Genomic DNA, 27162 nt, shown 5'->3' on the forward strand with positions numbered 1-27162 from the left:
ATTTATATATATCTGTATGTTTTGTGTGTGTTTGAGTGTCATATATAAAATTAAGATCCCTTAACTCTGGCGTGTGAGTGGAGGAAACACAAAAGAAGAAATGCGGGGATTATTTCAATAAATCTTGAGGTCATTTGTTGGGTGATGAATGACCTTTCTTTAAAGTCAAATTAAAAGGTTACTTAGAAGGGGTTTTTTGTGTGGTGTGGGGGAGGCATGTTTAGTTTTTACAGGTGTGTTCTTAGATGAACAGGCTAGTTCGTTCTCCTTCAGGATCCGGAAAATAGGGGGATCAACAGGCTAGTTCGATTCCTTTCCCTATTGATTCGGAAGTAACTGCCCTGGTCTTCAACAGAGCCTTAGGGAAGGAATTGTGGGGGCTGCGCTGTTCTCCCCCAATCACCACCCCCAGGAAAACAAACGCTATAATCGATAATGTACACGATGCTGCGTATACGTGCGGTGTGGGATGAACAAACAATTCTGCTGCCTTAAAAAAAAGAGAGAGGGATAGTTTCCTCCGCAGCCCCCCAGCCTTCAGTGGGCCCTAGTCTCTGCGTTATACACACGCACTTTCCATGCCTTTCTAGGTTTGGAGAACTCAGCGCCTTCTTAAATATCCCTTGCTAAAGACCAGGATGTCTTAAAAAGGCGAGCTTAACTTGCACTGATGTGGTTGTCCGCCCCCTATAATCTTGGCACAATTTTAGTACGCTGCCATGGTTCCTACAGGAACAATTCAGAGCCCACAGTCCGAATGAGCGTGGTGCTTTTATATATTTAATAATAGTTGTTGATAGATTTTGTGCCTTCTATTTATTTCGCAGTAGTCTTAGCTGTGGGTCACGCCATTTCCGCAGCAGAATTTGCGGATCTAGTGTGTGTGTGTGTGTGTGTGTGTGTTTCTCAATGATTTGCTGGCACACGCCTGTTAAATATAAACGCAACCACCCCACCATCGCATATTGAAAAAGCGCGCTGCAGTTTTGTGCAGCATTGCGAGCCAGCATTGCGGAATCCAATAAGCTGCGCTCTTTGCATTGAACAAAGGGGGCGGGAGGCGCGCTTAGCAGGCACGAAAGGGAAAGTTTTTTTTTTTAAGTAACAAATATAATGATCTGCAGAGCAGAGGTGGTCAATTTCACCTTTAATTGTAGAAAAAAGACCTTGAGCCCAGCTAAGATAGAGAGAAGGCCCCGATCTAACCGAAGTGAAGCGTTTGTGTGTGTTTAAAGCCCAGGGGTTAACTTCACCAGCGGGAAAGTTTTAAGCCCATATTTAAGACCTCTCTTCTTCCGTGCCCCTCCCCGCGAAATTAATGGGGTGTGCAGATCGAGCCTAGGTGGGCTTACTCGGAAGGAAAGGCCGCTCGTTAAAATGGGCACGACTCCCAGGCAACTGCGCCTAGTAGGACTGCAGGTTTTAAGGTGCTTCTCCGGGCTGAATTGTGCCCAAATATTATTGGCACTTTGTGGGGGGTGGGAGAAGGACGCGGAGGGGTCTTTCTTAAAACGCCTTAAGTAAAAAAAGTCCATTAGTGGAAACTAAGAATGGGCAGAATTACCTTAAATAACTAAGCCAAGGATCTTTGTTTTAATGGGGGACGGACGGACATACAGCTACTTTTTAAGAGGAAGGGGGAGGTTAGAAATTATTTAATTTCAAGCACAACTCTGCTTTTAGCATTGAAACCTAAAGGTTCACGACGCCAGCTCTAAAATGTAAAGGAAAGACCACTTCCAACTAGCATAATAATTCCTCTCTTAATAATAATGATGATGACGATTAAAAAATAAACGAACCGATGGATCCTGCATTCTGTTTTTGTTCGGACGCTAATCCAGTTTCCTCTTGTTGAATTCGATTTCAAGCTGATAATGTCAAGGATCGCAGCCCAGTCCTGGGAGGGGGGGGGCGGCGGTTAATTTAAAGTGACTTAGACCCAAATAAGGGAGCTGTGCCCTCTCCAGCATCGTTACCTTGGGAAGCAACGCCGTGCATATTTACTCAGGAGTAAGACACAGTGGGACTTCCTAGGATTTTTTTCTAAAAGGGTTTTTTACTTATATCCGTTCCCAGCACGTTCACACACCTTGCTTCCAACCGCTTTGATTCCGGAGTGAATCCGATCCCACCGGCTTCGGTTGTGGCGGGATTTACTTCCAAGTAAGGTTTGCAAGCCCACAAGGAGGTGGGACATACACCCCCGCTCCCAAATAACCACGGACATCAACTAGGATTTATGGCTAACGTGTTTAGGATGCTTAAAGGAGGGGGCAGATTTTCCCTTATTATAGCTTAGGATATAATACCACGTAAGCAGTTTATTTAGGGCGCAGTCCTGTGCACGCTTACCTGGGAGTAAACGCACTGAACGCACCGGGGCTGCTTGCCTAGGAGTCTGTGCACTGCTAAGATAGAGAGGCTCCTCGAATTTAATGCAGATACTATTTTTTCAGTATGTAACAGCTCCAGTTTACCAGTCCCCCCCAAAAGCAGTGGGTTTTAGAGGTGCCTAACTCTGCTTAATGTAACTATGGATTATTAGGGTCCCCAGAATGAGTGGGTTTAAGGGGTGCCTAACTCTGTAAAGTCCTATAAGCCTTATGGATATAGCTGCTTGATTCCGCATGATTCCCAACTCTCCCGGGTCACCAGTTTCTGGATCAGGCCGTATACTTGGCCTTCAGGTACCTCCAATTTGATCCCCGGATTTGTGCTGTTTGTAATTCAGACGCTCCACCAAATCCCCATCCCGTTTACTCAGAAATAAACGAAACAAAAACGAAACAAAAAGCCCCCAATTCTCTCAGCAGGATTGACTCCCGAGTTGGCTTGCGCTTTGCTGGGGTTATAAGTGTTGTCTGGAGAACATTAGAAGGCCAGGTAAATCAGCCCCAACGCCAGAACTCCAGACTGGGAGTGGGGGCCAGAGAATTATAAAAAAAAAGAAATCCCATTTGCAAGAGACGCCTCCGATGAGGAATGCTCAGATCAAGCGAATAACCGGCGTCCCCATTTTAAGTGCTGTATCAGTCAAAATATTGGTGTGTGGGTGTGTACGAGAATATCTTCATGTAAGAAAGCTGCATGCCATTATCATTCCTCCAAGGAATAGACGGGTTCGTTTAAGGTTCGTTCCGCACACCATTTAATCCGAATTACCAACCTCCTCCATCCCGCGCTGGAGAACTGGCCGTTTTAAGGCGGCGGTTATGTATAACCTGACTTTTTGGGGGGGGTGGAATAAGCCACGATTAATTCATCAGGGCTTACTTCCGAGTAAGGATGCACATGGAAGTGGCATCCATCCCTTCCGATCCTGAACATGTGTGCGTGTGATTAGGGGGTTCCAGACGCAACGTCGAAGACATCGGAGGTCTCCCTTAATTTCAAGGGCAAACGCAACTCTGTGCAGTTCCCTGCCTGCTGCGAAGTAAGTCCCAGTGTGGGATCTCCAATGGCGCTTACTTCCAAGGAAGTGGGTCCAAGGCTACGCAGTTTGTAGGCTGCTATCCTAACGCCTGCTTCCTGGGAGCAAGCCCCAATGAATTCAATAGGACTTACTTCTGAGTAGTGGTAGTTAGAACCACCCTGAGCGGTCTCTCACTCTCTCTTGGGGTCTTCTCGAGATTCAAAAAGGTTTCTGCTGGACTCATGGGCCCACTTACTTCCGAGGAAACATGCCCTAGGTGGGCTTGCGCCCTTTGCGTGGAGCGTGTCCCTCGAGTTAGGCTTGGCTTCTGCCTTCCTGACAAAGCGCTTTGGTCCCATTGGCGGCAATAATGTATCCTACTCCCTTGAGAGATAATTTGCTGTTGTTTGGATCGGGGCGTTGGGCATCTTCAGCCTCATACACTCGAACAGCGCGAGTCTTTCCTCCGAATTAAGTCCCGCGGGTGTAAATTAAATGTGCCTTGGGCCCTTGGATGATAGAGATCGTTTGGAAGTAGGTCCATCCTAATCAACGATGTTTACTTCCAAGTAAAAGCACGTCCCAGCAGAGGCAGAAGCTGCCTTCACGGCAGCGGGGTCTTCCTTCTGAGTAATCCTATTGGAAAGCCTGGCATATCCAAAAGGGGAGCGCATTCCCTTCTCGGATAAATGGGGCGTTGGAAACGTGCTTGGGAATTGGGATGAGTCTATAATCCTTCCAAGAATTCCTATTTCCCCTTGTCGTTAAATATTTTAATATATGGACGCCGAGGAAGGAGCAATTGATATAAAGCGACCTGGTCAATGTAATTTGGACGGTAATTAGTTGAGACTGGCTGAATTTCTCTTAATGGTTTTTCCATATATATAATATATATACAATATATATATCGTCTATTAGTTTTGAAGTCCACCCAAATATTCGACCATGAGGCTCTTCACTATTTGGCAACCCATGTGGTTTATTCGGAAACAAGCCCCAATGAGTAAAATGGAGCTTACTCCCAAGTAAGAGTGTTGAAAGTAGTATTTTTGTAGAAAAAGAAAAGAATAAAAAACCCACACCACACATCTAAAGGCACACCGCCAAAGAAACTTGGGAGCTGTAGTTTTTTAAGGGTGCTGGTAGCTGTGTGTGCGGTGAACTACAATTCCCAGGATCTTCTGGGAATAAGGGTGTGCCTTAGGGGGTGTAGACAGCAGGAGAGTGTAAATGTACCTGCTGAAAGCGTCAGCGTACTTGCTTCTAAGCCCCCCCCCCCCAATCCATGGGAGAAAAGGATCGTTAGAGTTCGATTTGTTCCCCTTCACATACACAACCGAGTCGAGAAACGTGTCTTCTGGGTTTATTTCCCATTGACCGGAATTCCAAGTTATTCCCCATCCCGAACGTTCCATTGCAAAGAACCCAGACTGGGCTTTGGACACAGGGCCTGATTCTGGGCACGTGTCCTGGGGAAGTCCTTTACTCGGAAACCGAGGTACTTCCCGCCCCCCAGCTCAACGCGATGGTTTGTGATTTCCAAGTGAAGCGACTCATTTCAGCTGCAACCCAGTCACGAAATCTGCCCGGATAATTCCAGATGAATTTGTTTATGAAAATTATAGAATTTCCTGTCGGATTTCCAAACTTGTTCCGAGTTTAAATGAATTGAAAAGGAGAGGATATTTATGGCAGTACTTTTGGCAATTCGTTTGAGGTGTGTGTGGGGAGAGGGGTTAGTCACCTGTCACCGTTAAGTAGGTTCCTAACCAAAGGTTGTAACAGCCAACGTTAGTCATTCTCAGAGTAGACCCATTGGAATTAATGGACATTATAAGCTCCGGCAGCATTTAGTTGGACGCAGTACCGTGCTTCTAGGCGTCCAAAGAGCAAAATAGGATCTACTCCTTTTGCTGAAAGAGTTACACCCTTACCTGGAAGTAAACTTCGTTTAAAACTAGAGAGGCAATCAGTTTACTCAGGAGTAAAGACAGCACCCTATACTCACTGCCATGGGAGTTAGGTCACCGAATACAATGGAGCTGAAGTTGTCACACGGATGTAGGAATACTCTTAAGTTATTTTATTTTGTTTAGTTTCCTGGGACTTACTTCCGAGTAAATATGTATACCACCCAGATGCTGGGGGTGTCAGGAAAAATGGACGTGCTTGGCACTTGCTCTTTGAATACTTCCCCCCTTCAGACACGATCCAGAGATAACAAAACATTTCTATGTCCCACCATTGAGTTTCATGGGGTCAGTATGACGTTTGTGCTTAAAATTCTCTCATTGAATTAAATGGGGTCTGAAATGGTTTCCTTCATTAGTTTACCTGCCCTTTATTATTATCTTATTATTGTTACCATTATTCGTGCAGAAAGAAAAACAGCTTTCTTTTTTAATTTCCCCCCTTTGTTTTATTTGTGGGACTGCTGGACATTTCTGTGTGTGGACAAAAGGCAAACCCAACTGACTCCCTTTGAATGTCCTGCTAAAATAACCTATATTTCCTTCCAATAATATTATCTATTTGTCAAGTGACTGAATTGGACTTTTAGTGGGGGAAACAAATTTGCCTTACAATTAAGTGTGTGTATGTGTGTTTCATCTGGTATCAAACTCTATTTAAAAACAGCTGTAGAATAGTGTTGCAAATAATTATGTCTCTTTTGCTGGACTTAAAGCAAAACACACACACACACATATACAAACGTAAACGGGTTTGAGAGTCTGCACACTTTTATACCACAGTCATATAAATGTATACTCAGAAGTAAGCCCCATTGAGTTCAGAGGGGCATATTCCCAGGTAACTGTGAATAGGATTGCAGCCTTCGCTTTGGGTGTAAATGCTGCTGAAGCCTGGAATATTTATTTCCGGATCAAATGCACAGGAGTATATTTTACGTTTATGAAGACCCATTACATTCAACACCTTTGCTCTTTTGTCTTGCATCAGGCCATAGCAACTTCTGAAAGTATGCAGCATTTACAAACCCACAAAGTGTAAAATGGCATATACAAAACACACTTTGTCTTTTAAAATATGACCAGTTCTTTCTCCTGAACCTTAGGCACCTTGGTTTTAAAGTGCACCAGCAGTCAAAATCTGAAGCCTTTCTGTGAATTGATTGTGTTGTTGTTGTTGTTGCTACAGTGTTGTTGTTATACCTCCCCACCTCCTGCAAAAAAAGGGAGAACAACAAAAATCCAGGATAAGATTATGGTATAAAATCTAGGTAACCTAATTCACTGCTTTTTGTTTTACTGGGATTGCTTGCCTGAGCCTGTGAGCGTTTACGTGGAAGGGAAGCCTTGAGTTCAATAGGCCTTACTTGCAGGAGTAAGTGGGCTCAGAATGCAGGTTTCATTTTCCAAGCTGGGGGTTCCAGAGTGAAGGCCTTGGCTAAGTGCTAGAGCATCTGCATTGCATGTAAAAGATCTCGGGTTCAACTATCGGCCTCCCCAGATAGGGATGGGCAGTGGCGTAGCGTGGGTTGTCAGCACCCGGGGCAAGGCAAGTAATTTGCGCCCCCTAATCCGTGGATTTGCACCCCCTAACCCGTGGATTTGCGCCCCCTAACCCGTGGATTTGCCCTAACCCCAAATGTTGCGCCCGGTGCGGCCGGCCCCCCCTGCACCCCCCACGCTACGCCACTGGGGATGGGAGAGTTTCCTACCTGAAACTCTGGAGAGCTGCTGCCCGTCAGTGTGGACAATACTGAGCTAAATGGACCGAGGCTGCTTTTTTTGCTCCTTTGTTATAGGACTGCAGCCTGCCCGCCCTTTCCATTACCATCACCCTTTTAACTTGCCTCCAAATGTGATTTTCTATATAAATATAAGTATAAATATCAATTGGGAAGAGGAAAAGGGTGATTTTTAAAAAACAACAACAACCCTACTATATATATTAAAAAAAGAGTAAATTTGCCAAATATATTTGTTTTGTTTGTTGCCTTGATTTTAACCGCCTCTTCTTTCTCTCTCTCCCCTGCCTTTCTCTGAAATATAGACCATCCTCAATTCGATGCATAAATATCAACCGAGATTCCATATAGTTCGGGCCAATGACATTCTCAAGTTACCCTACAGCACTTTTCGAACTTACGTGTTTCCCGAAACAGACTTCATAGCAGTGACTGCTTATCAAAATGACAAGGTAAGCGACACAGATAGACTGCCATTGCATCTGGAGGTTTTGTTTTGCTAGCATTCTGAATAGACTTGCCTTCCATTAATTTGTCCCCCTCCCATTCTTTTAAAGTCAAAATAATTCATGACATGCTCCTATGCTGCCACCACCTAACGGACCCCATTCGGACCCTTACAATTTATGGCGATCCAGTTATTGCTTCATGATCTGAAGCTGGAGAGCAGGGATTAAATTTCCTCTTAGCCTCATAGCTAGTGAGCTGAGCGAACTTGGAGCAATCTCTATCAGCCTCAAAGTCTACCACACAGGGACAATAACACGTGTGGGGCAGGGAGGGAAGAATCACATATGTCAGTCACATTTCCCCAGAGAAAAAGCTGGGTTTAAAACTCCATTGATGCATTCAATTATTCAGCAGATGCACAAGCTTAAAAAAGAAGAAGACAGCTCTCTGCCCTCTAGGAGCTTACAGTTCAAATTCACATGAATTATAAAGATAACGCACCTCCCCTGCTTTCCATAAGTTAATTTATTTCTTCTTTATACCTTCCAACTCTACAATTCTATGATTCTGTGTTTGAAACATTGCACTAATTCACTAAGTGGCTAATAAGATTGTAGGATTACACATTTATTCTTTTTTGGGTGGGAGTGGGGGCAGGGGGAATAACTGGTCCAAAACAAAGGAGGAAATGTTGCAACTCCCATATCTCTTCTGTACGTGCCTGGATAGACCCCCTTTTTTAAGTCAAAGAATTACATAGCCACACATTACTCTGATGGTGATATTCCACCTTACTCGCCACCCGTCCAAAAAGGAGGCCCCATTGCAACCTGTAGGACATACTCCTGAGTAAACACACATAGGATCTGATGACAGGGCGGATGTGCACAGCCTGATCCCACCTGCGTTTACTTGGAAGGAAGCCCAGTTGTGTTCCTCAAGGTTTCCTCGCAGGAAAATGCGTAGGCTTTGCAGCTAAGCATTGCATCTTTAGTCTACATATATGTGGGGTGGGGGTTGTATGTGGAGGGAGGGGGGCGTGAGACTCTCTCTCTGTGCAGTCTCTTCTTAAGCCACTTCAGTTCCTCAGTCAGCTTCTCAAACTGCAGTTCTAAAACCGAATCGCAGAAACTAGATTTAGGAATGTCCCTTAAACTGAGTCAGAGCACTGGCAACTTTTTCTAAGTACCTTCACCACAGTTTTAGGTAGGGGGACAAGTCCAGGCCTACCTGGACAGGCTTTCTGCATGAAAAGCAGATGCTCCATCCCTGAGCTAGGGCCCTAGCAGGGAACAAGCAAACAGGCCCATTTCTGCTTAACTGGTTTGGTGTCTTTATTCGGAATGGAGGCGAGGACACCAGTTCTTGTGGCGAGATAGAGCTTCTTCTTCCCGCCTCTTACTTCCCAGCTCAGCCCCTTGCTAGAGAGAGCCTGGGCCTGTTATTTCGCCTCAGGTCGCTCTCCTCAATGGGGGCCTGCTTTTGAGCAATCGTTAATCGATTACGAACTTTGCCATAAACTTTACGAGGCAAACAGGCCCACCAGGGTGCTCTGTGCTGGCTGTCAATTAATCCTGCAAGGCAGTGGGTGGGACCAGTTGTGTGTGTGTGTGTGTGTGTGTGTGTGTGAGAGAGAGAGAGAGAGAGAGAGAGAGAGAGAGAGAGAGAGAGAGAGAGAGCGCGCCGGAGAAATAAAAAAACGCCTAGCATTTGATGTTTAGAGGTATAGCAGATGTCAGGCTTGCGGGATCTACTTTGTGTTTTTATTACAACCCTGAGATCCACCGTCCAGAGCCGGGTTGAGAAAGGAAAGCGCTTGAAAGTTAAATAATTCCGAGCCAAGGACATTTGTTTTATGTACTAGAGCTAATGGTCCTCCCATACAATAATGTGTTCCTGGTTAAACTCCTCAGGCAGCTCTCTCCCACCTAGGCACATAGGAGCTGCCTTATAGTGAATCAAACCACTGGACCCTGTAGCTCAGTGACTGGCAATGGCTTTCCAGGATTTCAAGCAGGAAGCCTCTTGTAGCCTTACCTGAAGATGCCATTGGGGAATGAACCTACCACTGACCCACAGCCCTTTCCCTTCATTTTAGGAATATAATTTAGGCTGGGAGCAGGGGAGTCTGAAATCTTCATTGATCTCTTTCAAAACCACCCTGAGGTTTGCATGTAGTTCCTCACCTACCTCACAACATTTACCTCACTGCAGGGATGATGTCTCTGCCAATGGTCTCTGCATGGAAAGAAAAACCCCACCACATAAACTTAAACAGAGGGAAGGGGTCAGGTTACGCATGGTTAGGCAAACTAAGGCCCCGGGGGCCGGATCTGGCCCAATCGCCTTCTAAATCCGACCCACGGATGGTCTGGGAATCAGCGTGTTTTTAGATGAGTAGAATGTGTCCTTTTATTTAAAAGGCATCTCTGGGTTATTTGTGGGGCCCGCCTGGTGTTTTTACATGAGTAGAATGTGTGCTTTTATTTAAAATGTATCTCTGGGTTATTTGTGGGGCATAGGAATTCGTTTATTCCCCCCTTCCCCCCCCAAAAAAAATACAGTCCAGCCTCCCACAAGGTCTGAGAGACAGTGGACCGGCCCCCTGCTGAAAAAGTTTGCTGACCCCTGGGTTAAACTCCCAAAGTTTCCTTTACGATGAGCAACCAAAATGGTGCGAAGCAGCGAGCAAGCTTTGGAGTCCACCAGAGCTCTTCATCAGAGGGATGTTAAGCAAGGGGGGTCACATGAGGGGCAAAATGATTGCTGTTAAAGCAAATGGAGAAGGGAACATGTTTGTTGGACAAGAGCTTCACCTCACCCATAATTGCACAACCTTAATTTGCTGGTGTGCAAATGACTCCCACCCCAAAACTGCAAAAATAGCAAGGTAGGGCAGGGGCAAAGACTCACTGTCTGAAACCCTGGAGGGAGAGCTGCTGCCAGTCAGGGTAGACAAGACTGAAGAGATGTGGACTCATTTGTTCTGCCTCAGTTTCCCATACTGCAGATGCGGTGATTGTGCCCCTTACCTCAAAGTAAATTATGATCGAAATGGGTAGGGCTTAATATCAGGACAGAGGAAAGTTGCTGAACGATGTTCTCAGACCTTCCCTGAGTCCTAGAAAGATGGATTTCTGGTTGGCGTTGCTGCTTGGAGTCCTGGCTGAAGCATATAACATATAAATCTAAGGAGCACTTTGGAAGGGTGGAGACTCAGGCTGGAGAAAGGGGGAGAAACAGATCAATGCAAATGGAACATGGGACTGGAGCGCCTTTCCTCTGAGGAAAAATGAGGGGTGCATTGAGATAATCCCCAGACTCTAGATTCAAATATCATGTGCCCCCACAGGATAGGGAACCTGTAGCATTCCAGATGTTTGTGGGCTCCAGCTCCCATTATCCCCTGACCATTGGTCATGCTGGCAGCAGGGCCTGACGGGAGCTGGAGTCCACCAGAATATGCAAATATTCCCCATTCCTGGCCTTGAGAACATTTTTTTTGTATTACTACTTCTGTGGCCTTTTCAGTGGTGGCTCCATGCTTGTGAAATGCTCTCCCCGGGGAAGCTTGCCTGGTGCCCTCATTGCATCTCTTTAGGTACCAGGAAAAAAATATGTTCCTTTTTAACCAGGACTTTGGCTTTTAAATATCTACAGCCTTTGGCACAGTTGGGATGGTGTGTGTGGGTGTGGGTGTAAAGCATACTAGTTTTAATGTATGGATGTGTTTTTTTGCTAAAAAATATTGTAAGTCGCTTTGAGTTGCTATGGCAAAAAGGTGACTAATAAATTTAATAAATGATAATAATAAAAATTAGAGGAGAAAGAAAGAAAGCAAATAATGGAAATAATGGAAAAATAAGATGGGCGTCTGATCCGGCAATTTTTCTGGGATGTGTGTGTGTGTGTGTGTGTGTGTAGGGATCTAAAAGTAATCAGCAGGCTAATATATAAAAATGTAAACAATAATCTCCTGTGAAACGGTGGAAAGAGTGAGAGATGTCTGTGTGTGTATCGGGAGGGGAAAATACAAGAAAATTGCGCATCCATTTTTAAAATGCGGTATCTGCGGGACATATTACCAAGCCATGAATAATTGAGGGGTCTCCTGTAGCCAGTCGCCAGAGCCCATAAAAAAAAATACTCCTGGCGTGCGCTCCTCTCCCCGAGACCAGATAAGAATAGCGTTTAAACAGCCTGGCCGTGTTTTCGTCGCCACCTTCCCTCTTGGGGGCCGTGAGAAACTGGGGCCGGGGAGCCGAGCAGCTTCCTATCATTAAACCCCGATGAATAATTCAGGCAAAACCTCAACATCGTTTTTAATAAAGCCTGCGGTGTGTTTTAAACCGGAGGGGATTCGGAGCTGATCTATAAAAGTGAGCGGATGAGATGCTTTCTGGGTTGAATTGGAAAGGGGGAGTGTGTGTGCATGTGGTTTTATTTTGGGGTTTTTTTTTGGGGGGGGGGTGCAGACGCAACTAAAAACTGATTATCCAGAATCAGGGAGGGGGACTCTGTGTCCCTCCAGATGCTGAACTACAACTCCCATCATCCACTGGCTATGGATGATGGGAGTTGTAGTCCAAGGACAGTTGGAGTCCCCCCCCCCCCCCGATTTTCCTATCCATGGCTACTCTGGAGTAGCGTGACATTCAGGCCCTCCAAGTGTCCCTATTTACTTCTGCGGGAGCTTGGCTAGCATTGCGCTATGAAGCTGCCACGGCATGCAAGCGGTTACTTGGAAGTAAACCCCACTGAATTTTACGGGGCTGGCTTTTTAGTAAAGGAACAAGATGGGAGTTCTGGCACAAAGGATATGGTGATGTTTTCCATTTCCCCTCCCCTCTCTCCCTCATCCCGATTTGTTCCAAGTGATTTTTAAATTGCTAATATCTGGAGGAATCATCTGAGTGCTTTTGGTTATTGTTTTTAAAATCCGACTTCCAAATTTTCTTCCCTTAAACGGAGGGGGAGGGATATAAAGTGTACCGTATTAAGAATGGGTGTCCAGCACCTAGCGCCGCGGGGAGCGGGGAGAGATAAGGGTGGCCAGGGAATTTCCAGGAGCTAAAGTGATACAGCTTTGTTTGGGGAGGGGAGAGTGTCCATCAGGTGCCATGCTTGAATTAAAAAAGGTTTGTCCTTTAATTTTTCAGATCACCCAACTGAAAATCGATAACAACCCCTTTGCAAAAGGATTTCGAGATACCGGGAATGGCAGGAGAGAAAAAAGGTATGTATGAAAAGTAATAAAATCTGGGGATTTCTTTAAAAAGCAGGACACCCACCCACCCCTTTTCGTTCCTCCTACTCCTCCTCCAACTCCCCTCTTAGGTGTTGTCCGGCAGATGTTTTGGAACACCCTTAACTCCTGACCATTCATTGGTCATGCTGGCTGCAACTTCTGTAGGGCACCAAGTTTGCCTGCCTTTGAGTTGCCTGTTGCGGCTGCAGTCTGAAAAGCCCTTGCTGGGAAGGAACCCCACTAAGCACACTGGACTTACTTCCAAGCAAACAGCTGTGGGATTGTGACCTGCACCTTAACCTACAAATGTTTACATGATAGTTATTAATAGCAGTAGCAGTAGCATTTTATGTGTTGTTCCACCAGGGTGCCCATTTATCGATTACCATTGCTACTACTGTTATTAAATAATAATTTATCAAAGCCACAATAATAATCAGAATATTATTAATAACCATACTAATAAAAACTGCACCGTCAGTATGCTCGTTGTTACACTGATGGTCCAGTTAACAGAAACAGCCATTAATAAACACAGGCGCATTGATGGTGCAACAATGAATGGGTGTGTTTTTTTAAAAAAATATATTATTACAGTATGATGGCTAGTGCCATCAGCATTCCTGCCACTTCTCAGAGCCCAGGTCTCTGCCCAAAAAGCGTAATAATCTAAAATGTGACCCAGGGAAAGTAGAGGCAGGGTTAATCAGGGCAGAAATATGTGGCTGTCTCAGTTCCATGGGTTTAGGTTTGGTTACAGGTATATATATATATATATATATATATATATATATATATATATATCTGCAGTTACCAGTGAATAGCCAATGATCCCTTTCTCCGGCTGTTCCTCTGGAAACCGAAAAGGCAGAGACAGAGAAGGAGGCTCTGAGCACCTACCTCACTGACCATCTGTTTCAAACTTAAGACTAAAGCCTGCTTTTTGTCCCTGAAAGGAAACAGCTCACTCTCCCCTCTTTGCGGATGTACGAAGATCAGTGCAAGGCAGACCGGGATGGGGGCGAATCGGATGCGTCTTCGTGTGAACCGGCCCCCGTCCGGGAGTCGCTCCACTCCCCATTGGGCACAACTCCCAGTCCCCTGAGGCTCCACCGGAACAGCAGAGGTAAAATGCTTCTGAATACCTCACTTCAAAAAATAATAATCTTGAGTGGAAACCATAGTTTGCTCAGGGTGCTAGGAGCTGTTGCTCTGCCAGGGGGAAACTACAGTTCCCAGGATTGGTCTTTTTTGGGGGGGAGAAACAATGTGCTTTAAATGTGTGGTGTGGTCCTGTTGAACTTCGTGGGGGCTCTTTTCCCCTTCTGAAACTACAAAAGACTTTGTTGTTGCTTTCTGTGGGCTGATCCTAGGCATGATTTACTCAGAAGTAAATCCTGCTGGCTTCAATGGGGCTTCCCCCAAATGATCCTTTTCAAAGTGCTATATTTTTCTCCAGGTTGGATGCAATGAGAAGTTTACTTCTGAGTAAACAGGTGCAGGACTGGAAGGCATGCCCTTGTGTCCATGGGGTTGTATCTATTGATTAACAACAAAATTAATATTTTCCCCTTGAGCGAGTTCAAAGCACTTAACACATCTTTTCACAACAGGCTTGTGAGACTGCCAGTGTGAATATCATTCCCACATTGCTGAGCGGCGTTAGGGCAGCTATTTTACCTTCTTGTACTTGCGATCCGAAAGATCGAATGATTTTTCTTTTAATCAGCAACAGAACTGGGGGTTCAGATCGCACTGAGCAATGCCTCATTTTAACCAGCACATACATGGGTGTGCGTTAATTCAGCACCAAGCCGTGCCAAGGCCTTGAAAATCTACCTGTCTAGCGTCAGGCATGCTCAGAGGAGACCCATTGAAATGATTCACTTTTAGCTGGATACAAACCAGTGGCTCTGGTTTGCTACACCTCAGGAAAGTGTGCTTAGAATTGCAGTGTGGAATAGGCACCTGAAATAACATTCCCTAGGGCTAAACCCTTGAAACCTCTGTAGGATTTGGTGAGATTCCTGTATCGCAGGGGGTTGGGCTAGATGACCCTCGGGATCCCTTCCAACCCTACAATTCTATGATAATTTAGGAACACAGGAAGGTGCATATTGAAATCTAATTGGAATCATCTATCAATATTTTATACCCAGGAATATATTTCCCTGGGGGTAAACCTCATTTGAACAGAGTACGTATGGCATTGTCCTGCCCCTTCCCAACCAATCTAATCTAAGATATAAATCCTAAAGTGAGGAGTTTCTTATCAAGATTGCTGAGCTTAATTTAAGAACCAGAGTGGTTTTATTTTTATTTTTGGATTTTATTTCTGTCGAAAGAAAGAGTCTGCTTCGATGGGCTTCTCATCAACTCAACTCTCTTTCCTCACTCCCAGCCAATAAAAATATTAGCTTAGAAAGAAAATTGGAGAGCTTTCAAAGGAGAGAGGAAGAAAAGAAGAAAAACATCATTACATTTTTAGTGATTTAGCTTGCAATCCCCCCCTGCTTCCCCCCCCCCCCGTTTTACAACCTGTAAATCAAATTTGCAAAATAGAACCCACTGGATTTAAAAGGCAAGAGACTCAACAACGCAATCCTTTACCTGTCTACTCAGAAGTAACTCCCGCAGAGTTAAATGGGGCATGCGTTCAGGGAAGTAAATTTAAGATTTCGCTGCCTCAGACTTCAAGATTCAGATAAATATTTTTTGTTACGGATTTGCAGCCTGATCACAACGACGAATAAGAAGTCTTTTCCTTTGTTGCCTGCATAATATGCATGCATATTTAGAAGTATTTTTCATGGATAACACGGCACTTTCCGAGTAAACATCATTTAGGTTCAGGATTAGCCCCATTGAATCTGGTGGTTGGGTGTATTTCCAATTCCATAAACAGATACAGGATGTTTTTATATATTTTCCCTCTTCAGTGCATCTTACTCGCTTGCTCTCCACTCCCAGCAACAGATACGATCCTTCTGACATCTTATTTTTCTTCCAATTACCCATTTCAACAAGGGCAATTTCCCCCATCAAAACAGATCGAATTTCTCTTCCAGTTGGGAGAAGGAAAGAGGGTGAGGAGAAGGCGCCCCTTCACTGTTTGTTTGTGCAAAATTATGGATTTTAAATAAAGTGGAGTAAGAAACCTTTCCCCCCTCCTTTTTTTACGTTGCACGATAAGTGGATCTCTCCAGGTATTGACGCGATTGAAACGGCCAGTTTTATTATGCCTACGCAATGGAGAGCGAGCGGTAGATATACACAGTATATATAATTTATCCCCATCGCTTTGCTGGCGAGAATGGTCAGTCGCTGGGGTGAATGACCCTGTTCTCTATCGCCCCCTGGCAGCGGATCTAAGCACACTTAATTTCCTTCTTCACCTGTATATATTTCTCCACTCCTTTGAGGGTTGGTTTTTGGTGGTTTTTTTGCAGTCTCCTGCAGCGACCTCAAATTGGAAGGTCAATCAGCTGCGCCGCTAATTGATCGTTTACTACAGAGCAGAAGAGTGTTCGTTGTGTCAGTCCAAAGACCATAGCAGAATGATGGCTATCTAAAAAGAATTGAATAAACAAATAGGAATCCCCATCTCAATATGGCTTTCCCTTCCCGTTATATATGTTGTAAGGTCTCTGTCTCTCACAGTCCATTCCATTTTAAACTGACTTGGGCTGTCATCCTATGCTCCAAGGATGAGGAACCGCTGGGTGTCAAATGCAGCCCTGTCTCACTCAGGTTGTGGAGTTGGACCAAAGATTGGGTCTGGGGGCCATATTTGACCCGCAGGGTGGAAGCTCCCCAACCCCTGATTTATTTCATTGTAAGTGGTTTCTTGTAGGGACGCGGGTGGCACTGTAGGTTAAACCACAGAGCCTAGGACTTGCCAATCAGGTCGGCGGTTTGAATCCCCGCCACGGGGTGAGCTCCCATTGCTCGGTCCCTGCTCCTGCCAACCTAGCAGTTCTAAAGCACATCAAAGTGCAAGTAGATAAATAGGTACCGCTCTGGCGGGAAGGTAAACGGCGTTTCTGTGCGCTGCTCTGGTTCGCCAGAAGCGGCTTAGTCATTCTGGCCACATTACCCAGAAGCTGTACGCCTGCTCCCTCAGCCAGTAAAGCGAGATGAGTGCCACAACCCCAGAGTCGGCCATGACTGGACCTAATGGTCAGGGGTCCCTTTACCTTTACCTAAGTGCTTTCTTACTTCTTTGAATACAACAACAACATCCCCTTGCTAGAGATTTGGTTAATGTGCACTTCTGTTTGACAACTCATAGACAAAGGGAACTTCGAGATGACCCCGTTTATGGAGTATCCATCTTGATTTGTTTGCAGGGAAATGAGACAATGCCTGCTATTTAATGAGGGTTCATTCTGATTTGCTCACAGGGAGGTTAGACAGAACATTGCATTCGTCACACACTTTCCACTGCATTCCCCTCCCCATCACTTTCCTTCTTGCAAAAGAAAAAGGCTGATCTGTTGGGGGAGGAGGTTTACTGTGTAAGACCCTCCAAGTGCGCAATCTGAATTTGACATTAGAAAGTTAGGGACTTTTTTAGTTTGGAGAAAAGTCGAGCAAGAGGTGGCTTGATAGCAGTTTATAAAATTATATATGTCATGGGGAAAGTGGATAGAGAAAGGTTTTCTTTCCCTCTCTCTCATCACTTGAAATCATGGAAATCCAATTTAGCTGGATGTTGGAAGATTCCGGACAGATAAAGAAAGTCCCTCTTCATGCAGCGCAGAGTTAAACTACAGAACAGGAGGCAGTCATGGCCACCAACTAGGATGGCTTTAAAAGAGGATTATACGGGTTCCTAGAGGTTGAGGCTCTCTTTGGCTACTAGCCCTGATGACTATGTTCTGCCTCCACTGTCAGAAGCAGCAATGCTTCTGAATAATATCAGTTGCTGGAAACTGCAGCGGGGGAGAGCATGGATGTACACAGGTCATGCTTGAAGGTGGGGCTACCTTTGAAGGTGACCCGGAAACTACAATTAATCCAGAATGCGGCAGCTAGACTGGTTACTGGGAGCGGTCGCCATGACCACATAACACGGGTCTTGAAAGACGTTTCCCAGTACATTTCCGAGCACAATTCAAAGTGTTGGTGCTGACCTTTAAAGCCCTAAACGGCCCCAGCCCAGTATACCTGAAGGAGCGTCTCCACCCCCATCGTTCTGCCCGAACACTGAGGTCCAGCGCCGAGGGCCTTCTGGTGGTTCCCTTACTGCGAGAAGCTAAGTTACAGGGAACCAGGCAGAGGGCCTTCTCGGTAGTGGCACCCGCCCTGTGGAACGCCCTACCACCAGATGTCAAAGAGAACAACTACTACCAGACTTTTAGAAGACATCTGAAGGCAGTCCTGTTTAGGGAAGCTTTTAATGTTTGATGCATTACTGTATTTTAGTGTTTTGTTGGAAGCCGCACAGAGTGGCTGGGGAAGCCCAGCCTGGTGGGCAGGGTATAAATAATAAATTATTATTATTATTATTATTATTATTATTATTATTATTATTATTATTATTATTATTATTACTGGAGGTGGCCACTGTGAGAACAGGATTCTGGTCTAGGTGGGCCATTGGCCTGATCCTGCAGGCTCCTCTTATGTTAGTATGTGATTGAATCTTGGAAGCAACCAAAGGTGTAAAAAAACACAACCAACAGTGCAAGAGCCCTATTTTAATTTTATTTCCCCTCTCCTTTTGCAGAAGACAAGGGCAGCGACCAAGAGCTGGAGAAGCTCCCCGAAGGGAAGAGAACAAGCCCTGACCCTGGGAACTGCAGCCCCCATAGCAGCCCCCGTTTGCAAGGCAGCGAAGAGCGGAGTAAAGAGAGAGCCGGCAAAGCCAACGATCTCTCCAAAGAGAGCGCCTCCGAAGGGGGCATTTTCAGCCCCCTGGGCTTGGAGAAAGACAAGGTGGAGGGGCGCAGGAAAGAGCCACCCCAGCCGTCTCAGCAGCAGCAGCAGCAGGAAGGATCCAAGAAAGAGGCTCCGGATTGCGCCACCCTGGGAGGCAGCAAGGAGTCCTTTGCCCCGCTGATGGTGCAGACAGACAGCCCTCCGCACCTGAGTGCCGGGCACCTGCAAAGCCTGGCGCTCTCGGGGCTCCACGGCCAGCAGTTCTTCAACCCCCTGAGCACCGGCCAGCCCTTCTTCATCCACCCGGGACAATTTGCCATGGCTCCCGGGGCCTTCTCTGCCATGGGCATGGGGCACTTGCTGGCGTCAGTGGCAGGCGGAGGGAGCCTGGAGAACGGAGGTCTTTCTGCCTCGCAAGGGGCAGCTGGCACAGCCTCCCCCTTCCCTTTCCACCTCTCCCAGCACATGTTGGCTTCTCAGGTAAGGCGGCAAGGTGCGGGGAGCTGTTTTGGGAGGGGGGAATGGTGCTGCGGTATAATAACCTGGGCAGCCTGGTACCCAAGTAGATGAATGTGCTTTGCCTATAGGAGGCCCCAGGTTCACTCCGCACTGTCAGCTGCTGTGGCAACCAGGTAGCAGGTGATGGGGAAGACTGGAGAGTCACTGCCAGCCAGAGAAGGCAGTGTTGGACTGGATGGCCAAACAGCCACACCTGCTATAAGGCAGGTTCCTATGTTTCTACAGTCTTTTTCTAGGGCAGCATGGCTAAGCGTGAAGGCCACAATCCTAGGCAAGCCCCTTTGAACTCAAGCAACGGGTTTACTCCTGAGTAAACATGCACGAGGACAGGCTGCACCGAGGCTCAGTTTGTGAACCGGGGAAGTCTCTGCAGTTCAAATCCGGCCCTTTGCCAGCCCTCCTGCCTTGGTATTCACTCCTGCATCTGCAAAATGGGTATAATGAATGACCATATGCAGTGGTTGTAAAGGCCTTTGGCAGGATGCTGGGCCAGATGGGCCTTTGGCCTGATCCAGCAGGGCTCTTCTTAAGGTGCATAGGAATGAATGAGCACATGAGGGCAAATGAGCTTTCTCTGTGTCATCCTTGCTGCCACCTACGTGTACATCGTTTCTGTGCAGGATATGAGAGCTTTTGAGTGTTTGGTCCAGGCAACCCGCATGCTGACGCAGGAATTCCAAGGCGGTCTGTTCCATGAGCTTTTACTGGAGTCAGCTGTGGAAGCTGATCCTTTAGGGCAAAGGGGGAACTGCCACACCAACCTCAACCTGCCTTTTGCCAGCTCCCACTTGCCTGCTTTCTTATTTACAACCAGACCAGGAGGTGACCCTGCCTGACATCTCCCTCCTTTTTGCCTTCTGTGGAACTCAGCCGGGTGGTGGATGGAGACAAAACTATAATTAAGTTGGCCACACTCTTCATTTGCTCTGGTTCCACCTACTGTGTTGACGCCTTATGTTCTGCCCCACCTATTCCAGTGGGTACCAGCCACTGCAGCGGGTCAGGAAATTCTTCCTAACGTTCATCCCCAATCCATTTAATTTTCATTTGGTTCCACTGGCTTTTTTCCTACCCTCTGGAACAACAGGAAACATGCTTGTTCCATCACCCACATGACACCCCTTTAAATACCTGGAGACAGCTATCATAGTCACCTCTTAATAATCTCTGGGCTAAAGACACCCAGTGCCTTCGACTGTTCCTCATCTGGCTTGATCGCCGCCATTACTGGTCTCATTAAGGAGCCTTGGATAAGCCTCTGAGGGAGTTATTGGGACTTCAGTACACAACTGTTGCCATTAGGGTGCCCCCCTTGTTTGGGGGACTTTCCTAGAAGCACAAGACTGGGACATCATAGGAACATAGAAGCTATGGCTTTTCCCCGGCAGGAGCTGAAACAAGGCTGTGTGTTGGGCAGGGAGGGTGTGCTTGCTTTTGTAATGCTCTTTGCTTACGGGAAGAAGAAAAGACGTTTCAGGAAATAAGTGCCTTGTGGCTCTAACTAAGAGGTGTTTTATCTATCCGTTTGGGTTTGATTTGAAAATCGGAAGGGGTTTTTTTTTGTCCAGAATGCATTTAATTGCATCCGGACTGGGTGGTGCAGGGTGCTTCCCTGTCAAGACTGCTGGAGAAGAAGGCAGGAAGATGGTCAGCAGATGAAGCCAGAGCCAATTACAGGCAAGACGCGCTCCCTGATTGGTAGCAGGCAGGAAAGGGTGGGCTGAGGTCAGGCTGCGATTGGTGGAGCAGTGGCCCATTTGCCCTACTGGGTATATTACACTGCAGTGTTAAAACATGTAGGGGGATAAGACTTTTGCCAGAAGGTGAACCTGCCAGTGCTGGGATGCGCTTCAGTAATTCTGGCTTGTCGCCTGCTCTGCACCTGGTAACCTGTGGCATACAAATTTTTCTGCTAGCTGTAGTCAGGGGACCTTTTGTAAACTAGAAGATGACGAGTTGTTGTGGGTTTTTTTATGTGCCGCAAAAGACTACTTATCGCAGCAACGTGCAGACAGGTAGGGCCAAGAACATAAGCCCTGCAGTTGGGTCAGGCCAAAGGAGGACCCGTCAAGCATCTCTTTCTCAGTGGCCAACCAGGTGCCTCTTCCGGGAACCTCACTGAGCACCACTGTGGCTCCCCCTACTTTGATTTCCCAGCAGCCGGCCTTCAGAGGCATCTGAGATTGGAGGCAGCCCATAGTCATCATGGCTGGTAGCCATCAACAGGCTTCTCCTCCAGGAATTCCTCAAAGCTGGTAGTCACCACTGGATCGTGTGGGGGCACATGCCAGAGTTCTAACTAGGCGCTGCGTTAGTCATGTTACTTTTGTTGGCTTGCAAAGGCTGAAGGCTGGTGTGCATATCTGGGGCCTTTGCCATTCTCAGCTGCGGTCAAGCTTGGTCCTATTGGTCCTTGATCTACCATCTGGCCTAGCCTCCAGCCGACTCAGATCTAGAACCCATATTTAGCCTCTGCACGTGGCACACTTCATTTTTAGTTTATTTTTGCAATGTGAGTATTTATTTCCGCTTCTCTCTCACCCTCCTCTTATATTCTCACCACCATTCGTACTCTTATCTGCCCCACTCTCTCTCTCTCTCTACATAATAATTAAACAGAAAAGGAAATAGCAGACCCATCTTGGCTTCCTCCACACCCCGTTTTTCAGAACCTGGTGGTCTGACTCAAAGGTGCACAAATTCAGGCCTGGGGAGCAAATGCAGCCCTCCAGGCCACTCTGCCTGGCCCTCAGGACTCTCCCTAGGCCACACCCTCTTTCTCTCTAAGCCACACCTTCTTCCCCAAGCCACACCCTCTCACCGACCCTGCTTTGCATCCTGAGGTGTTTTTGCCTGACTGAAACGTGTCCTTGAACTCAGACCCATGCCTCTTGCTAGTGGGGCCAAAGGATAGAGAGATCGGGTGTGTGAATGTGTGTGCGTGTGCAGATAGTTTCCTACTGTACAAAGGTAAAATTCAAACTGTTGACTCATGTGGCCGTCAGAAGACTGCCCCAAAGGAACATGGGCCCTGGGCTGGAACAGTTGCCCCAGTCTAACAGCACTGGCATGCTCAGATTACTGGGGATTTTGACCGCAGTTCCGAAAAAGGTAGCAATTGCACTCATCTTTAGGAGGACAGGAAGCGGAAGTATAACAAGGCAGACCATTGGTTCCTCTCATTTAGTTTTGTCTTGTTTGCTTGTGCTAGTTTAGTATCCAGAATGGCTACCGGGATACTATTCCTTCTATTTCCAATGTTCGGGTTGTGAGTGCCGCTGCATATAGAGTCAAAGTGGAACCCCCCCACCACACACACACCAGAAGGCACAGGGAAGCCTCAAGGCCTGCAGAATTACAAAAATATTGGGGGGCGGGGAATAATGATGGATGAACCCAATGAGGACTGAGCATGGTCAGCAGCCACAGAATGCAGAATGAGTGTTGGTGGGGCACTAGAAAGCTGGGGGCGGGGAGAAGGCGGAATGGAGTGTGGTACAGGAGGGAATGGCTGGCTGACTAGAACACTGAAAAAGTGCACTCCACACTATCATTTTTGCTGCAAGTCCCACTTGAAAACATGCAATCTGTTCTGACATGCCTGCTGTTTATATGCTGGAGGGTGCCCCATTTCGAGAACGTGATTTCAGAATTGCATGTGTGAATTCCCCCTATGCATATCCCTTAAAAAACCCAACAACAACAGAGCTGTCAACTGATTTGAAGAATTGTTAAATGAGCTTTCAGCTAGTTGATTTTATTAAAATAAATTTGCACACTAACCAGGATTAACATCTAAGATAAAAGGGACCTATCGTGGTTAGTGTGCAAATTTATTTAGATAAAACCAACTGGCTGAAAGCTCATTTAACAATTTAATCAACAAAAGAGTCCACTAAATGTTATAAACAAGGGCCATTATATTGCTGTATCAGATTGGAACCAACCTGAGATAACTCAGATGTATTCCCTCCTAACTCATGAATAGACCGAACCTTGCAGAACCCATCTGAAAATTGTATTTATTTATATAGGGGGGAAAATATAAACTGCTTACGTTGAACTCCTTGCCTGTTGATATCAGGCAGGCATCTTCACTGCACTCTTTTCAGCACCTACTAAAAACAGGACTGATGCAGATATTTAGAAAGCAAAGCTGATGAGAGTTTTCATATGTTTTTAGTTTATTGTCGATATATTTTGGGGGGAAAGTTTTAAATTATTGTTAATTCCTATTATTGATGGTTTTATTGTTCTACTTTTTTTGTAAACTGAAAACTGACAAAATGCTTCTATTAGTGAAAATAATGTACAAAAATGCATTCATATTGGAGGAAATAGCTTGCACGAATGTGTACCTTGGGCACACAAATTAGGTAAAATTTACACAAAAAAGGTGCATGAAATTTTGTTGCGGCTGTTGAACTACATTGCAAGCCTTTAGAGAATTTGGCAGATTTTTAAGATTAGCTGCAGCTCAGTTAGGAAGCACAAGTTAAGGATGGTTGCCATTATTCTCCAGATTTGGCAACACGGTTTACCAGCCAAACAAATATGCATGTGCATGCATGTGGGGTATATAAGGGAAAGTGGGTGCAAAAGTGGTGCATGGAAATAGGGGAATTACTCTCAAAACTACATATATTAATAACAACAGAAATGCATCTATTAGGCAGAACACTCTTGACAACTTCATGCAGGCGTCTTGTTGATTTTCAGTGCACTCTGAATGGGGTAATCTGAAAAAAATGAGAAGACTGAGAGGAACTGAATTTTACAGATTCAGTCATCCTCAGCTGGACTTACAGAAAGAACTTTAGCTCAGTGGTAGAGCATCCGTTCTGCATGCAGAAGGTCCCAGGTACAATCCCCTAGCATTTCTGGGTAGGTCTGGGGTTAAAAGGTTCCCTCTCTGAAACCCTGGAGAGATGCTGCCAGCCAGTGTAGACAATACTGTTGGCCTGACTTTATCTATCCAAAGCAAGTTCCTTGTTGTTTTTTAAACCTCTTTTTCGATATTAGTTGGTTAATCAAGGCATTTATTTATTTATTTATTCATTCATTCATTCATCCTTTCTCCATAAATTTTTAAGCCTGCTTTATCTGCTGGCGGATCTAGTTGTGCTTTTAATCATACTGAGTCACTGCAACTCAAAGTGCATTTAGGCAGCCTTTAGTATCTAGGCAGGAGATTTTCCTGGATCGGGGCGGAAGGGAAGTTGTACTATGTCATTTAGACAAAAGGTGGGGGAACCCAAGCTGGACCCATCATGTTTCTAGTCTTTATCTGTTCAGCTTAATGCACGCTTTCTTTCCCAGACATATTGAGCTCAACAGGCGGCAGAGCCCAGAGCCAATGATAGGTAAGGTCAGAGGTAATCACAGGCAGAGGCAATGAATTCTTTAAAAATAAATAAATATTGAAAGTTTTCAACATACTATACAATAAAAGCCAAATTGATCTCAATGAAAATAGAAAAGAAAGGAGAGAACAAGACAAACACATGAAAAATCTGTTTGCTGTAATTTAACGCGATTCCTTTGCTTGTTCCTTTCAACTCTGCAACCGGTGGTTTTTCTGAGCTGTGAAATTCCGTAACCTCCTTTTTGTCTTTCCTTGTCCCCAGGGAATCCCGGTGCCTACTTTTGGTGGACTTTTCCCTTACCCGTACACTTACATGGCGGCGGCAGCTGCCGCAGCATCCGCCATGCCGGTGACCAGTGCCGCCACTGCCAGCTCGCTATCCCGGAACCCCTTTCTGAGCAGCGCCCGTCCTCGCCTGCGTTTCAGCCCCTACCAGATCCCGGTCACCATCCCACCAAGCACCAACCTCCTAACCACTGGCCTGCCTACCAGCTTGAATGCCAGCTCAGAAGGTTCAAAACCCGGAAGCAGCAGGGAATCCAGTCCACTCTCGGATCTACCCGTTCACAAACCCAGCAGCCAACGGGCCTCGTTGTCCCCTAAAGGGTCCTTAAAGGATTCCATCAATGAGCTCCAGAACATCCAGAGACTGGTCAGTGGTCTAGATACCCAGAGGGAAGTCTCTCCCGGAAGGGAATCCCCCAAGTGACTTAACCCTTGGGAGAGGCAGCCCCTCCAAAAGGGATCAGGAGATGCTGGGGGAAAAGGTGTGTACAGCACAGTATAAATATTTATTTTAAGAAAAGGAGGAGGGGGGGATTTAAGATAAGGGAGAGTAAGGATGAGGGAGCCCAGGTGTGATGCACTACAGAGGCACCCAGATGGAACAGGGGAGGAAGGAGGCACACTACAACATTTGAGCATCACCCGTTGGTAAGAAGCATGGGAGAATTTTGGTGCTGACCTGGGTTCTGGAGGTCAGCCCCACAACCACATCTGCCCCCAAATGCACACTTGTCTCCTGGTTCTGGTTGTTGTAGCAGGATATAGAGAGAGAGCTATGGTCATGGAAGGCTATGATTCAGGCCACCTATTCCTATAGCTTTTTAAAAAATAAAATAAAAAAATCAGCACTGTTGGAAAAGGCATTTTGCTACTTTCTACCTATAAGGATGGAATTTCTGAAATGCGGACATTGTTTTCAAGCAGGAACAATGGGGGGAGAATTTTCTTTCCTCTTAAATCTACAAACTCTGGCCGACTGAACACTGGACATTCATTTGGGGCGCAGTACATAAGAGGACAGCAGACTTCTAAAAGTTGACATCCAGCTCCCCACTTTCCTGGGAGGCCATCAAAAATCATCCACAGTGATCTTTAGAAACTGGTGCAGTCAGTGTGATTGACTTTCTTTCTTTCTTTTTTCTTGAACTCAACCTGTGTACCAGAAAAAAATATTAAAAGAAACATAATATTTATGGAATAAATGGTAATTTGTGTAAATAAGCTATACGAATCCCAAAATATGCAAAAATTGGTATTAATTTATTCAGAGTTGTACATTGGAGTGTACATAATTAGAGTTTAACTCGTCACATTTCATTGTTTTGTTTTTTTTCATTTTACGTGAGCATACATATTGTAAATGAAGACCTATTTAGCTCTTTGTGAATGGAAGAAAATATTGGGTTTTCTTTTTGACTTTTGTGTCTAAAAAAAAAAAGGCTTACCCTGCCTATTCAAAGACAATCGTGCCATCAGTACTGCTCTGAAGACATGGGGGGAGGGAGTTAAATCCTTTTTACAGGGACTCTACAGGGAACAGTGTCCCCTCCCAGTATATAACCATTGAAAATGAAATTTTAATGTTGAATGAATGGGGCAGCGGGAATCTCTTTTGAAGCGTGGGGTATTGAAAAAAAAATGCAGGAATAAACCTCAGGTTTTTATTTTTCACTCCAGAACAACAAAAAAAGGAAAAAAAATAACCTTTAAAACTATACTAAAATTTAAAATATCACATGGACAGTGTGCTATATATTGTTTTAATTTTTTTTTAAATGACATGATTAGAAAAGTGCTGGTTATTCGGGTATCTATCTGTTCATTTTTTTTGATGAGTTCTCTCACATCTTTCAATAAAAAATATTCAAAGAACAAACCCCTCCCCTGATTTTCTCTCCTCTCTCTCTCTCTCTCTCTCTCTCTTCTTCACGCAGAGAATCTAGACAGAATCTGGGTCAGACAAATGGTCCACTGAGAGAATGTCCCATTTCTCTTGGTGGCCAACCAGGCGCCTTCAGGTATAGGAGGCAAAAGGTTTCAGCACTTTCCCATCATTGTCTGCCTGGCAACTGACACTCAGTGATATACCGTATTTTTCGCTCTATAAGACGCACCAGACCAGAAGACGCACCTAGTTTTTGGAGGAGGAAAACCAGAAAAAAAATATTCTGAATCTCAGAAGCCAGAACAGCAAGAGGGATTGCTGTGCAGTGAAAGCAGAAATCCCTCTTGCTGTTCTTCTGGCTTCTGGGATAGCTGCACAGCCTGCATTCACCCCATAA

At 45.6% G+C, this 27162-nt stretch overlaps 1 protein-coding gene across 1 annotated transcript in view; it reads left to right on the forward strand.

Moving 5' to 3' along the window:
• Nucleotides 1–26756, forward strand: part of TBX2 (T-box transcription factor 2) — a 32989-nt gene extending 6233 nt beyond the window's left edge. The window contains exons 3-7 of the mRNA XM_028707499.2: nt 7436–7582; nt 12740–12816; nt 13785–13954; nt 18560–19191; nt 24858–26756. Coding sequence (XP_028563332.2) covers nt 7436–7582; nt 12740–12816; nt 13785–13954; nt 18560–19191; nt 24858–25304 — 1473 coding nt within the window. The 3' untranslated portion in view covers nt 25305–26756. The remainder of the gene's footprint in view (nt 1–7435; nt 7583–12739; nt 12817–13784; nt 13955–18559; nt 19192–24857) is intronic.
• Nucleotides 26757–27162: the final 406 nt, after the last annotated feature.

This window comes from Podarcis muralis, chromosome 15 (genome assembly GCF_964188315.1).
Source record: "Podarcis muralis chromosome 15, rPodMur119.hap1.1, whole genome shotgun sequence".
In the NCBI taxonomy this organism is placed as follows: Eukaryota; Metazoa; Chordata; class Lepidosauria; order Squamata; family Lacertidae; genus Podarcis; species Podarcis muralis.